Below are 15,512 nucleotides of genomic sequence, written 5' to 3'. Positions count from 1 at the left end.
CCATTTTGTAAAGTATGGCTGCCCTTTCCTTCGACTGGTATGCTTTATCCATTCGGTATGATTACAGGTGGTTCGTCTCTCGATTCGACTCGATTTTCGAGAGCATCGGACCTGTGTGTTATGTGTTCCGTACATCCGGAATCGACTATCCATTTATCATTGTGTCTAAACTTACCAGCCATATTTGCGGCGCGTGGAGGCTCACTTTGTGCAGGTTTTCCTTCAGTAGCGAAATGCTTCTGGAACTGCTCGTATTGCTCTTTTGTCAGGCTTGAAATCAGGTCCGGTTCTGTTTCTACGCAGGCTGCCTTTGGCTTCACTTTTTCTCGTTTATTCTTCACGTTCCACTATTCCGGGTAGCCGACTATCTTGAAACAACCATCTCGTGTATGTCCGTCTCTGCCACAGTGATCACAGTGGCCTTTGTTTTCCTTCTGGCCGACCTTGTTCGGTGACCCGCCGCGTTTTGCGGAGGCTTGGAAAGCCATCGTTTCATTCACAGGTTTCTTCACGCCAGCTATGGATCTTTGCTGCTCATCTTCGGCAACGAGATGGTATGCATTTCTCAAAGATGGGATTGGTTTAGTGGCGAGTATTTGGGTTCTAATGATGGAGAACTCACCATCTAGACCCATAAGAAATTCATAGAGCTGCTCCTTTTCCTTGAGCTCCCTAAGAGATTTTCCAATGCCACATGTACATCCATTGCATTTGCAAACCGGAGCAGGCAAGAAGGATTGCATCTCATCCCATAATCCACGCAGTTTCGTGTAATAGGATGAAATGGTCATCCCTTCTTGTCTAGTGTTCGAGATAGCCTGCTTCAATTCATACGCACGCGGTGCGCTTTCCTTACCGAACCGTTCCTTAAGATCCTTCCAGATTTCCGACGCCGAATTAGCGTATTTTACACTTCCCCGGATTTCTTTCTCCATGGCTGTAGTAAGCCATCCTTTAATCATCGCATCACATCGCATCCATGCCATATAATTAGCATCGTCCGATTCTGGCCTTTTGATGGTTCCATCGATGAAGCCGATCTTGTTCTTGGCGAACAAGAAATTCTCCATCTCTTGGACCCAATCAAGGTAGTTGTTGTCGGTCAAAGCATCGTTGACATGCATCTGCCTGGGATAATCGGAGGGGTGGAGATAGTATGGCGAGTTGTGGTTTGGGCTGTTAGCATCGGTCTTGACAAGATCTTTGTTTGCACCTTCTGCCATATCGGTGAGATAGTGAGAAAGACTTTAGGATTCGGTTTTGGATCGAGCGTACTGCTCTGATACCATAAACAATATGGTTCAAAGGTTTTGTTTTTTTGTTCACTGTATATTTTTCTGATGCAATGAACAAGAAGATACAAGGTTTAAATAGGAAATACAAGAAATACAAAAATGGGAAACATAATGAATGGTAGCCAAAATACATGGCTGTAAATGAGCATGGAATGAATGCATGAATATTTGATTGAGAGAAAATTAAGGAGAGAGAAATATTGAGAGAAAATTAAGGAGAGAGAAATACGCAAATCTCAATACGAGGAGGTGTCGGAAATTTTGGCGAGGGCAGCGGTAAGGTTGGCGGTGATGTGGTTCATGGTGGTAGTGAGGGAATCAAAGTGGAACTTCGCTTGGACGGCGCTTGATTCTTGCTGGATCAATAGCCGATCGATTTTGTCGACCACGGTCATGATCAGGTCTTCACGCGCCGAAGGAGGCATGAGGACGATTGATGAAAGCACCAAATTGATAGAGACCGATTCGAGATGGTCAATCTCCCAATATACCCGTAGAGTGGGTTAGGCTCCAAGAACAAGAGAGAAAAAGAGAAACCGAATTTTAGACAATTTTCTTGATTATTTTTCTTCTTAAAACGATTACAATTTATAGGTAAATATAAACAATAAGGAAACACAATTAACGTATAATAAGGAAACTAAATAAAATATAAACTTAATTAATATATATTAATCTTTATAAATATATATGATCATATCAGCTGACACCATACCTAATCCCGTACCCAAATAACCATTGGGTTTGGATTTGTCGTCCATAATTGCACACACAAAACGCGTTAGTTCTCCTCATATCCATAACCAATACGTCCAAGACACATTAATGGCATTTGAGGTGGAACATTTCTATAGACCCAACATCTTTTTTATCTAAGGCTAATATGAGATTTGCGTATGGTGATACTCGAGGATACGCATGGTGAGCGGGTTGGGTTGATAAAACCATCGCAACCCAAGAGAGTATGGAGATCGGGTTTGCGACTGAGTTCTACAAACCGATCAAATGAGAGGAGACTAAAAAAGACCATTGCTCAACGTTTAGATAGCCACTGGAATTTTTATTTTTTACAAAAAATTATTTTATACCCACTATTTTTAGTTTTTTACACTATAAATACACATTTTTTTTACATTTCTTCAATTTGTCTTCTAGCATTATATATCTACACTTATAAAAAATTACTCCAATGGAGGGGCACCTAAATAATTTGCATCCTCAACGCTAAACCCGTTAAGGCGTAAGGTTCGAGCTTGGCAAAACGAACCATATCCAACCCAACCTATACAATATCCACTACACTACCCCCAACCTCCACCTATGCAACACGTGTAAACTAAAATCACACCGAGTCATTTCACTATTATACAAGCACCCCACAAACCAACCATTGACCGTTAAACGTCTCATGATCCAAGCCCACACTACGAAAACCGGTCATAGAAACTTAGATGATGAAGTGGAGGAGGATAAGGAGGACAAGGAAGAAGAGGAGGACAAGGAAAAGGAGGTAAAAGAAGAAGTGGATTACCATATCATGACCCGACATTTGTTGGTTCCGAATCGAATAATGAAATAGAAGAAGACGAAAGGAGGAGGATAAGGAATATGAAAAGGAAAAAGAAGATGAGACTCCTATTAAATGGTATATACATATTTTTATCTAAGTTGTTACATGTTGAATATGTAAGATGTTTAGTGCAATTCAATATTTTTGTAATCTTGGTTAAATTTGTTCTAATACGTTTTTATCGTTTGACATTTTGAGTTTGTTGTTGGGCTTGAAGGTATTAAAAGAAAAGAGGTAGTGGGCTTGTAGCTGGTAGAAGTTGGGCTTGTGGTTGTTGCTTGTCTTGGATCCGGCCCACTTGTTGTTGTTGATGATCTTATAGACCAGAAGACGAAGTATGTTGCTGATCTTTTTGGTCAAGTTTTTTACTGTTTAAACAGCCGCTCGTCTCCTCTCAAGTTTGTTGGATCTAAAATCGTTCTGGTTAATTAGGGTTTTATTCATTGTGATTTATTGAGGGTTTAATCTACTTTAGATCGTTGTCTTGATGATCTAATTTGTATGTAGTCGGTTTAATCGGTGTTGTAAACTTCATCAATTTCAATTGTAACCGGTTTGAAAGATACGCGCAATCGTTCTATTTTTGTGAGTTTAATTGGAGATGAAGTATGTATTTTGACATGGTATCAGAGCGATTTTGATCTATCGCTCTTCCACATTTTGTTTTTCTCTCTGATTGGTGGTGTTAGGGTTTTTCGGATATGAAACCCTAAACGGCGTTTTTGTTTCTCCTATTGATGTGGTATATTGTTGAAGACGGTGGCTATTCTTGTTATTAGCTGGTGGTACGTAACCCTAAATGAAGGTTACTGTTTTGGACAAAAATCTGCTAAGGATCAAGTATCCAAATCTGTTATGTGAGGTTTAGTGCTAAAATGATAACAACGATTATATGAACGAAATAGAGATGAACACCGTGATTTGATCACGAGAGAAAAAGCCCTTAATTACGATAATCTTACTTCGGTCAAAACTTAACAAGACAATCTTTGATAAAATGACTTCGGTCAAGGATTAACAAGATAATCTTTGGTCGAATCACTTTGGTCAAGGATCAACGAGGTAACCTTTGGTCGGATAGTACGTGATTATAGTAATCTCTGGCATAAAAAACCCCCGGACGGTGAAAACTATCACCGTCAAGTTTATTAATGGTGAAAATCGGGTTACAAAGGTGGAGATATGATCAAAGATTACAAAAATATCTAAGTGTGTGTGTGTGTATGAACTGCTAGAGAGAGTTCTTGACAGAGTATTGTGAAATGTCTGCAGCTAATGGGTGTGTAATGACCTAACTTTGATCATAATCTCAATATAAATAGAAAATAAAGGCTAACTAACTCCTATTTTTATGGCACTACTCCCACTAGCTTAGTCTTCACTATTGACCACGTGCTGGAGGTGCCTTGTAGCATAATTTTAGGTAGACCACGTCCTTGAGCCGTTACATTTGATAAATATCAGCCTTCATATAAGAAACAACCATTAACAGCATCAAATACCCGAGGATCCATGATCCTGACATAGCTCTGGAACTCTTCAGAAGGATAATTGATTCAGACATGTCTTCAAGAATAACATATCCTCAGTACTCAGTTATTTGTGACACAACAAGAAGTCTTATAAATCCGCCACTTCTCCCACTAAACGTGTTACAGCCATTTGACCACGTGTTTGACAAGTCCAATAGCGAGATATCCGGTGGAATAAGTCTTGGAGCCGTTATACTTATTAAATAACAACCTACACACAAGAAGCAATTGTTAATAATACCAAGTACTGAGGACCACTGATCCTGACAGGATCTTTCTAAGGATAACTGATCCAAGAACATATGTCAAGATAACGTATCCACAGTGTTAAATTTCCGTGCCCTAATAACTCTGGTAGATGTTCCATCTTTCGAATGGTGAAATCCGGGTTAAGATTTTTGGTAATTGCAAGTAAGTTTAATAAATAGTATCTTTTAACTATCTGTCGATTGTCTGTTATTTTGAAAGTTTGTCTGATATAGCTTTAGACTTGTTGAAAGTTTTGAGAAATATTCTTTAGTAAAAAGTTTTTTAGGATAAAAGATCCTTATGCAAATTGCTTAGGATAGAATATCCTTAAAGAATAAATAGTAGGATAAAATATCCTTAAAAGTTGATAAAAGTTTTATAATAGTATTTCCTTGAAGGACAAATTTTAGGATAGAGTATCCTTAAAATAGGTAAAAAATTTTAGTAATAAAACAACTTTAAGGGAATAATCCTCTAAACTGAAATATCCGAATTTATCGCAACCAATATGATACATAAGTTAATTAACATAGATCATACCAGAAGGTCTAGATAGACCTAAGTTACCAGAAATATTGAACTCTTAATGTTCCTTACAAAAGTAGCTTAAGGATCCGGGATCCTTAGTTTCTTGATCTTCAGTAAGAACTTAGAAAATTCGCTGCAAATAATTCATATTATTAACTGGGATCAAACCCGTTAAACTGGGGACAAGCCCAACAAATATTCTGGGGACAAGCCCGTGCAACTGGGGACAAGCCCGTGTAACTGGGGACAAGCCCAACAAACTGGGGACAAGCCCAAACAGGGGACTGACCCAAAGATACGGATGTTAATTGGGGTCTCGCCCTAACCGGGATTTAGCCCAAACGTGAGATAACGTGAAAACGTTATAAACCGGAGGTATGGTACGTCTACCATTATTCGTAGGATCCTCCATATAGCCGGAGACAACGAAATTGTCAACCACTAAGCGTTACTGGTCCCGCTTCCCCGAACTATATGTTGGATAGCGTGCGCAACTGGAGATCATGAGAAAGGTGAAAACCTTTAAACCTTAGGGGATATGACCATCGGGGGTCATATCCAAATGTGGGCTAGGCCAAGGGAAATAGTAAAGTACCTTAAATGCAAAGGAGAGGTGGCCAACCTCTTGAACATCAAATGAATCATTACAATCCTGCATGGTTACTCAAAACTTGAAAAAGATAAAGTGTTAAGAATATATTATCCTTAAATTAATAATAATTCAAAAGGAATAACAGATCAGAAAGATGTTACTGATTTAAGAGTCCTAGATCCTTTTTCCGGATAATATATCCTCTCAGGATAGCGGATCCTGATCAGAAAAAATATTTCTTGAGGTGAATGGCATTCCATGCTCTTGGTAACCTGTTGCCTTCCATTGTGAGCAAATGATATGCCCCATTTCCTTCTTCCGACTCAATTTGATAAGGTCTTTCCCATTTGGGCGCGAGCTTCCCATCTGCCGGATTTGTTGTGTTTTGGAAGGCTTTCCTCAATACTAGATCTCCTTCTTGAAATCTTCTGATTCTGATATTTTTGTTATATGTCCCAGCTACCCTTTGTTGATAAGCTGCCATTATGATTTTTGCTAGATCTCTGAGTTCTTCTACAGTATCCAATTCTTCAAGAATGATTTCTTCATTGGCTTTAGGATCACGGATGCTAGTTCTCGCAGTAGGAACCACCATTTCTGTGGGAATTACTGCTTCTGATCCAAACACCAAAGAGAAGGGTGTCTGGCCTGTCGCATTTTGGGTGTAGTTCTGTCTGCCCAGAGAACATAAGGAAGTTCTACAGCCCATTTTCCCTTCTTGGATCGTAGCTTCTCATTTAGATTGTTGATGATGATCTTGTTGCTAGACTCTGCTTGACCATTGGCTTGAGGATGAACCAGAGTCGAAGTAATCATTTTGATGCCCCAACTGTCACAAAAGTTAGTGGTTCTCTTCCCGATAAACTGGGAACCATTGTCACAAACAATTTCAGCGGAAATACCAAATCTAGTTATAATATTTCGTTTAATAAAATATATTACTTCCCTTTCTCGGACTTGTACAAATGCTTCTGCCTCAATCCATTTGGAGAAGTAGTCAGTCATAGCAAGTATAAAGACTTTTCCACCTGGTGCTTTTGGCAGTTTGCCTACAATATCCATACCCCATTTCATAAAAGGCCATGAGGAGGATATAGGATATAGAGGCTCCGCTGGTTGATGAAGGATGTTCGCGTGTCTTTGGCAAGCATCACATTTCTTTGAATACTCCACTGCATCCTTCTTCATTGTTGGCCAGAAGTATCCAGTTCTGAGTATCCTGGAAAATAACGCTCTTCCACCTGTGTGATTGCCGCAATCTCCTTCGTGAAAATCCTTAAGTACTTCTTGGATCTCAGGATCCTCGATGCATCTCAGATATGGACCTGCAAAAGATTTTCTATATACCATATTATCTAATAAATATATTGGGATACCTTGAGTTTGAAGGACTTGGGATTTTCTGTGGCTGGAATTTTTGCAGTCTGAATATAGTTCTTGATAGGATGGATCCATGATCCTTTGTTATTTGAGGATAAAGGATCCCAGAGCACGGTTTCTTTATCTTTTGTTATCTCCCTAAATTCTTGTTCTCCTATTGCTGGCGCGAGAATGTGGATTATTGGGATTTTCAAATCCTCAGGAATCTTCAGAGATGAGGCTAAGTTTGCTAAGGAATCTACCCCAGCGTTTTCTTCCCTCAGTACCTGTATAATACTAAATATTTCGAAGGATTTCGATAATTCCTTCACAATATCTAAATATTTCATTAGTTTCTCACCTTTAACAGCATATGAGCCGTTAAAGTGGTTAGTTATCAATAAAGAATCTACATAAACTAGAAGATACCTGATCCTCATGCTTTTGGCTAATTGCAAACCTGCGATTAAAGCCTCGTACTCTGCTTCATTGTTTGTTTCCTGGAACTCACAAGCTATGGACTGGGTTAATATGTCCCCCTGTGGCGATTTTAGTAGGATCCCTAATCCTATTCCTCTCACGTTGGATGCTCCATCTGCGAAGAGTATCCAAGGATCCTTGGTCTTTTCCAGTTGTTGGACTTCCAAGTCAGCTTCTTTTTGTAGATCACCAGTGAAATCAGCCACAAAGTCCGCTAGTGCTTGAGACTTGATTGCTATTCTTGGCTCGTATTGGATATCATATGCACTTAACTTTACAGCCCACTTAGCCATTCTACCTGATAACTCTGGTTTTCTAAGAACATTCTTTACAGGATAGTTAGTTCTCAAAATAATAGGGTGAGTTTCAAAATAATGTCTCAGTTTAGTAGAAGCCATAATAAGTGCAAGAATTAGCTTTTCTAAATGAGAATACCTGGACTCCGCATCTGAAAGACTTTTACTTACATAGTATACAGGATGTCGTTCACCTTCATGATCTTTAACCAAGACTGCACTCACTGCACTTCCTGACACAACAAGATATAGATACAAGGATTCTCCATCCACAGGCTTCATCAGAGCTGGAGACGAGGATAAGTAATCCTTCAGGGCTGTAAGCGCAGCTTCATGTTTTTTAGTCCACTCAAACTTCTTGTTCTTTCTAAGGATATCATAGAAGTCTTTGCACTTCTCGGAGGATCTTGAGATGAACCTATTCAAGGCTGTTATTCTTCTGGTGAGTCTCTGGACGCTTTGGCATTCACAGGAGACTTGAGATTGACAATAGCTTCGATCTGCTCCGGGCTTGCTTCAATTCCTCTTTTTGTGACCATGTATCCCAGAAACTTTCCGGCCTTAACACCGAAGTGGCATTTGGACGGATTTAGTTTCATGTTATAATGGTCAAGGATATTGAATGCTTCCTCAAGGTCTCTAAGGTGATCCTCTGTCTTCTTCGACTTCACCACCATATCATCTATGTATACCTCCATATTCGTGCCCAATTGGTCCTTGAACATCATGTTGACTAGTCTTTGGTACGTCGCTCCTGCATTTCTTAGTCCGAATGGCATATCATCTATGTATACCTCCATATTCGTGCCCAATTGGTCCTTGAACATCATGTTGACTAGTCTTTGGTACGTCGCTCCTGCATTTCTTAGTCCGAATGGCATAGCAGTATAACAATATATGCCGGTTGGAGTCATGAACGCTGTATCCTCTTGATCAGATGGTTCCATCTGAATTTGTTGGAATCCAAAGGAAGCATCCATAAAGGTGAGCATTTCATGTCCGGCCGTTGCATCCATCATGGCATCTATATGTGGTAATGGGAAAGGATCCTTGGGGCATGCCTTGTTTAAATCCGTGAAATCGACACACACCCTCCACTTTCCATTCTTTTTTGAAACAACGACCACATTAGCCAGCCATCGAGGATATTGAACCTCTCTGATCATACCGGCCTTAAAAAGTTTTTCAACTTCTTCTTGTATGATCTTGTTCCTTTTAGGAGCGAATTTCCTTCGCTTCTGATGGACGGGTTTTACAGATAAATCAAGGCCGAGCTTATGAGTGATTACCTCTTTTGAAATACCTGTTATGTCGGAGTGCTTGAAGGCAAAAGTAGATCTTATTCGCCCTAAGAAGGATATTATATCCTCCTCGATTTTGCTGGAGATACTGAATCCTAGGAACACTTTTATCTCTGGATCTTCGGGGTCCAATGATACTTCTTTGAGGTCTTTCTCCCGAGCTTCCAGCACGTTCCTAGGATGTTGCTGTAGTTGCTATGCTATAGTTTGCTTGGATGCTGGTTTCATCGATGACGAATAATAGTTCCTAGCCTCCGCTTGGTCACCCACTGTCTTCACAACTCTCCAAGGAGTAGGTAGCTTGATGCATTGGTGATAAGTTGAAGCCACGGCCTTCATTCCATGGAGCCAAGGCCTACCTAAATAACATTGCAACAGGAAAGGTTATCTATAACACAAAATTTTTGGTATGAATTTAACCCTTCGATATAAATTGGGAGGTTGATGTCCCCCAATGTCTTCTTGGTTTCGCCACTGCAACTGACTAGCACCGATGTTCTAGGGATGATTTCTGAATCCGGGATGTTCATCTTTTTGAGGACATCATGCTGGATAATGTTGACTGAGCTGCCCCCGTCCACTAGGATCCTGCGTACATAATGGTTAGAGATAAATAAAGTAATAATCAAACCGTCATGATGAGGATCCTGAATGTTCAGCTTATCTTCCTCATCGAAGAAGATTCTCTTGTCTGTTGTTAATGTGGTTGACACTATTGGATGATCTCCGTTATCCATCTTGATCTCCTTGGCGAATCTTTTTGCTGCGGAGAAAGAAGTTCCACATATGTCTGAACCTCCCGAGATGAAATTAACTGCTGGCACATCTGGCTTGTTTTGTTGAGGATCCTGGATCCTTGAATTGAAAAGGACTCTCTGATCAGTCACCCGAGTAGTGGGGATGAGTGGTCTTCTCTCATTATCCAGCTCGAATTCCTCTATGTGGCTTTCCTCTATGAAGCAAGAGTCTTTAAATAATTCGTAGTCTCTAGAGACAAAGTTGATCACATGGGCATCTGGCGGCGGTGGTGTTGCTTTCTGTGGAAGATCTTCAGGATCCTGGGTCTTGGATTTCTTTCTTCCAAAGAGTTCTTTAAAGTGACCCTTGCTCAGGAGGTACCCAATTTCTTTCCTTAAGCCGATACACTCGTCTGTCGCGTGGCCAAAATATTCGTGGAAGGCGCACCACTTAGACTTGTCCTTGAAGCCGACAACCCTCTCATTCTTTCTGGGCCACCTTGCTTTTTCTCCTAGATCCTTCATGGCATAAATCAAACCATGAGTATCTACAGAGAAACAATAGTCGGAGATGCAAGGATAGTCTTCATCGTCATCTCCTTCTTCAACTGCCCGCACGTTCTGATTGTTTAACTTGGCGTATGGCTTCAAATTGTTGTTCCTATTCCAGGACCCTTTATTCTTCTCAGGAGTTTCTTGTTTCGTTTGTCCCCCGAGACGATCTTGGATCTTTTTATCTTCTTCCAAGCGGATGTACCTTAATGCCCTGCTTCTGACTTCATCTAATGTCCTGCACGGAGTCATCACTAAATCATCATAAAAAGGGGAGCTCTTTTGAATTCCCATCTTGAATGCTTCAACAGCAGTAGTCATATCAAGGTTTGGGATTTCTAGAGCTTCCTTGATGAACCTGGTAACGAAATCCCTAAGGGATTCATCACTAGGCTGGATAACATGATATAAATCACTGGTTAACCTCTCAAATTTCCGACTACAGGAAAATTGAGTGTTAAACAAATTAACTAAATGAGAGAAAGATGTAACCGAGAAAGGGGGAGGCTTAGCAGCCATTTTAGTGCAGCTCCCGTCAGTGTGGCTCCAAATCCTTTACAAAGGCAAGCCTCTTTGAGTCTTTCAGGAATAGGATTAATCTCTATCCTTTCCCTATATTGGGCAACATGTTCCTTAGGATCGGTGCTCCCATCATATGTCTTCATGTTGGGAGTTTGGAACCGCTTCGGAATTTCAGCATCACGTATGGGCGGAGCGAATCTGGATAACTTGTGACTTCCCTCCGGTATCTCAGGAATTGGACGTATCACCCCCGGGACACTGGATATCATATCCTTTAGCTTCTGTAACTCCCTGGCCATGGCCTGGTTGATGCCTGAATCCTGCATGGGAACATGGTTAGTATCTAAAGATATAGGATCGTACCAGTTACCTCTCTGTTGGGTGGAGTTTGGTATTCCAGATGAGTATCTGGGAAAAGAGGAGTCAGCAATCGGAGTGGGTCCTCCATAAGCAATGGTCTACATGGGGATTATATCCCCATCATGGACTTCGGAAGATCGTAGGTGCTTGACTCCTGAGGATCTTTGATTCTGAAAGAAGGACCCTTGAGGTTGAGAATTATAGGACCCTTGAACATATAACCTAGAGGACCCTGGTAGAATGACCGACGACCCCTGCTGAAATGGCGAGGATCCTTGAGCGTATTGACCCACGGACCCTTGTTGAAGGATATGTGATCCTGACTGAAAGAGTGAGGATCCTTGAGCCTGCTGATCCATGGACCCCTGTTGAAGGATGGATGATCATGGCTGAAAGGTTGAGGATCCTTGAGCCTGCTGACCCATGGACCCTTGATGTAGAATAGAGGATCCTGGCTGAAACAGTGAAGATCCCTGCGAAGGCTAAGCCATGGATCATGGACTGGTGAAATCTAGCATCCTGGGTACCAAAGGAGTGAGATCTTCTGCTGGCCTCTTATTCTTCTTTAGATCTTCTATCTCACGAAGGATCCTTTGGTTGGTCTTGTTCTGCTGCTCCATATATGCTTTAACCTGCGAAAACATAGATGAAACATCACTGTCAGTATTAACCACTAGGGCAGCAGTAGCGGTTTTCGAGCTCTGGAAGACTGGTAGTTGCATCCTGCTTCAAGCAGCAGCAGTTCGTTGTGCTCCGGTGATTGGCGGAGGCATCGGTGGCAAGGTCCTTGATGAGAGAGAAACCTACGATGGCATGGTTAATGACGCAGAGGTTGATTGAGAGGTCATTGCGAGTGTTTAGGGTATGGAAAAATGAAGTTTGATAAGAATAATATGGATTATAGCACCAATTGCCCCACGGTGGGCGCCAAATTGTTTTGGACAAAAATCTGCTAAGGATCAAGTATCCAAATCTGTTATGTGAGGTTTAGTGCTAAAATGATAACAACGATTATATGAACGAAATAGAGATGAACACCGTGATTTGATCACGAGAGAAAAAGCCCTTAATTACGATAATCTTACTTCGGTCAAAACTTAACAAGGCAATCTTTGATAAAATGACTTCGGTCAAGGATTAACAAGATAATCTTTGGTCGAATCACTTTGGTCAAGGATCAACGAGGTAACCTTTGGTCAGATAGTACGTGTTTATAGTAATCTCCGGCACAAAAAACCCCCGGACGGTGAAAACTATCACCGTCAAGTTTATTAATGGTGAAAATCGGGTTACAAAGGTGAAGATATGATCAAAGATTACAAAGAATATCTAAGTGTGTGTGTGTGTATGAACTGCTAGAGAGAGTTCTTGACAGAGTATTGTGAAATGTCTGCAGCTAATGGGTGTGTAATGACCTAACTTTGATCATAATCTCAATATAAATAGAAAATAAAGGCTAACTAACTCCTATTTTTATGGCACTACTCCCACTAGCTTATTCTTCACTATTGACCACGTGCTGGAGGTGCCTTGTAGCATAATTTTAGGTAGACCACGTCCTTGAGCCGTTACACTTGATAAATATCAGCCTTCATATAAGAAACTACCGTTAACAACATCAAATACCGAGGATCCATGATCCTGACATAGCTCTGGAACTCTTCAGAAGGATAATTGATCCAGACATGTCTTCACGAATAACATATCCTTAGTACTCAGTTATTTGTGACACAACAAGAAGTCCTATAAATCCGCCACTTCTCCCACTAAACGTGTTACAGCCATTTGACCACGTGTTTGACAAGTCCAATAGCGAGATATCCGGTGGAATAAGTCTTGGAGCCGTTATACGTGTTTGACACGTATTCTCAGCTGAGCCTGAGAATACTGGCCATGTGTGATGCTTCTAGTGAGATGATTTGGTTGACAAAATTGTAAAGTGAGTTGAAAGTGTCAATCTCATTAAAGTGTCTCTCTCATTACTTGTAAAGTTTTATTGTGATAAAATAAAGTTATATTGTGATTACATTGCAACAATATCCATTGCTGCAAATTTAGTGTTTCACGATAGAACTACACATTTTGAAGTGGCCTTACCTTATTTGCAAGAAAGGGTTGCAGGTGGTGCGGTTAAGATTGAATAGACCAAGTCAGTTAATCAACCTATTGATATCTTTACCAAACGTTTGTTTCCAACTCAACTTTCTGTTATTTGTGAAAAATTAGGTTTCGTTGATTGTTTCAAATGCTGAATTGAGGTGGCTTGTTAAAAATGACGATGTCTAGTGTAATTCAATATTTTTGTAGTATTGGTAAATTAGTTTTAATACGTTTTTATTGTTTGTTATTTTGAGTTTGCTGTTGGGCTTGGTGTTATTAAAAGTAAAGAGGTAGTGGGCTTGTAGCTAGTAGAAGTTGGGCTTGTGGCTGTTGCTTGTCTTGCCCACTTGTTGTTTGCCGATCTTATAAACCAGAAGACGAAGTATGTTGCTGGTGGGTTTTTGGTTAAGTTTTTTCCTGTTCAAACATCCTCTCGTATCCTCTCAAGTTTGTTAGATCTAAAATCGTTCTGGTTAGGGTTTTAATCATTGTGAGTTATTGAGGGTTTAATCTACTTTAGATCATTGTCTTGATGATCTAATTTGTATGTAGTTGGTTTAATCGGTGTTGTAAACTTCGTCAATTTCAATTGTAACCGGTTTGAAAGATTGCCGCAATCGTTTTATTTTTGTGAGATAATTGGAGACGAAGTATTAATTCTGACATTACATTTTTATTATCCGTATTTTCACTTACATTTTTTATTACTTTTTAATAAAATAACATAGTGCCAATGCTGGTCAAGTGAAAGTTATGATATTAAATTTAAAAGAGTACAAGAAAACCTACACTATGAAAGGTTTCTCCAACTTGTTGGGATTAGATATTGCAAGAAACAATGTCAAAGGGGACTATGTCTCATTGATGGGTTCGGAGTTTGAGGGTCATTCTCTAAAACAGAACAAAAACATCCGAGTAGGAAAATTATACAAGCTCATCAAATTGTTAATTTCTGATTTTAACGAACCCAAGAAGAACACCACACCAACAAGGCCGCAACGAAAGGAAGGAAAGCGGCCAATCCGTCTAGCAAAGGAAATGAAAGATTGGTATATATTGTAGATGAGTACAAGATGATAAAAGGATTGGTTAGAAAAAGATAAAAAAAAATTCTTTTTGTCAAAAGGTGGCCGAAAAAGGAAAGAAATCAGGATGAGTACGATGCTTGATAAATAAAAAGATCGTGATATCAAAGCATTTATGGAGTTGCATGAACATGTGTCTGAATCGTACGTGTCAATTTACTAGAAAGTAAACGGGAAGTTGAGGCAAAATGGGATAGACCTTGACGCTTTTACTCTTTTTTTTTCTATTTTTCTAAAAAAAGAATATACTTATGTATTATATATTTAATGTTGGCCAATAGTGGCGGACCCTGGAAAAAAGTTTACTTATGTATTATATATATACCTTTAAAATTTTTTTTCATAGGCTCAGCAAACCCCTATACTCAAAGTGTAGGTCCGCCAGCCAATAGGCCAAAACTTGAATTATTAAAATCCAATAACCCAAATATAAATGTACGAGAAGTTATGTAACATCCTACTTTTGGTTATATTAAATAAATGAAATTTCGTTTATTCCATAAAGTGTCATGTGTCGGTTTAGATAAATAAACTATAGGATGATGGGCTTGGACTTTAAAAGATGGAATAAGAGATGGAACGGGCCTTAGGTCCATGGGCTTAAAGGAGTATAAATACCCCTTAAACCCTAAACCTTTCCATTTTTATCCATCTCTACACCATAACCTACACCATCAAAAAACACACACAAACACTATCCTATAACCCGAACCAAGATCCGGATGTGAAAACCCGAGCTTGTTGTTGCTGGAACGTCGTGACGAGCCAAAACTACACCAAGACCAGCTCATGTTTGTATACCGACTCGTTTAAGGTACGTTTATCGTTATAAATCGTTCATTAGGGTTCAGATTTGTTTGGGAAATCTCATACCTGTATGAGAATGATAAAAAACGAATCTAATGAAACAAACCTTACTGAAATCTGTTAGCATATGATAGGTTAATTGATCAG

The 15,512-nt window shown here is 39.9% G+C and overlaps 1 protein-coding gene across 1 annotated transcript; it reads right to left on the bottom strand.

Moving 5' to 3' along the window:
- Positions 1-347: 347 nt before the first annotated feature.
- LOC143630115 (uncharacterized) lies at positions 348-1,223 on the bottom strand. The gene has a single exon (XM_077099205.1). The coding sequence runs from the start codon at positions 1,221-1,223 to the stop codon at positions 348-350; it is 876 nt and encodes a 291-aa protein (XP_076955320.1).
- Between the last annotated feature and the right edge of the window lie 14,289 nt (positions 1,224-15,512).

The sequence above is a fragment of the Bidens hawaiensis genome, unplaced genomic scaffold (assembly GCF_021521415.1).
Source record: "Bidens hawaiensis isolate Kalapana, Puna unplaced genomic scaffold, B.hawaiensis_p1.1 tig00005567_1, whole genome shotgun sequence".
NCBI lineage: Eukaryota > Viridiplantae > Streptophyta > Magnoliopsida > Asterales > Asteraceae > Bidens > Bidens hawaiensis.
Note: the sequence above shows the minus strand (reverse complement) of the source record. Positions and strands in the feature narration are given on the sequence as shown.

What these genes read in the sequence shown, in the direction of transcription:
- LOC143630115 (XM_077099205.1), bottom strand. Translation starts at nt 1,223, where the DNA reads ATGGCAGAAGGTGCAAACAAAGATCTTGTCAAGACCGATGCTAACAGC.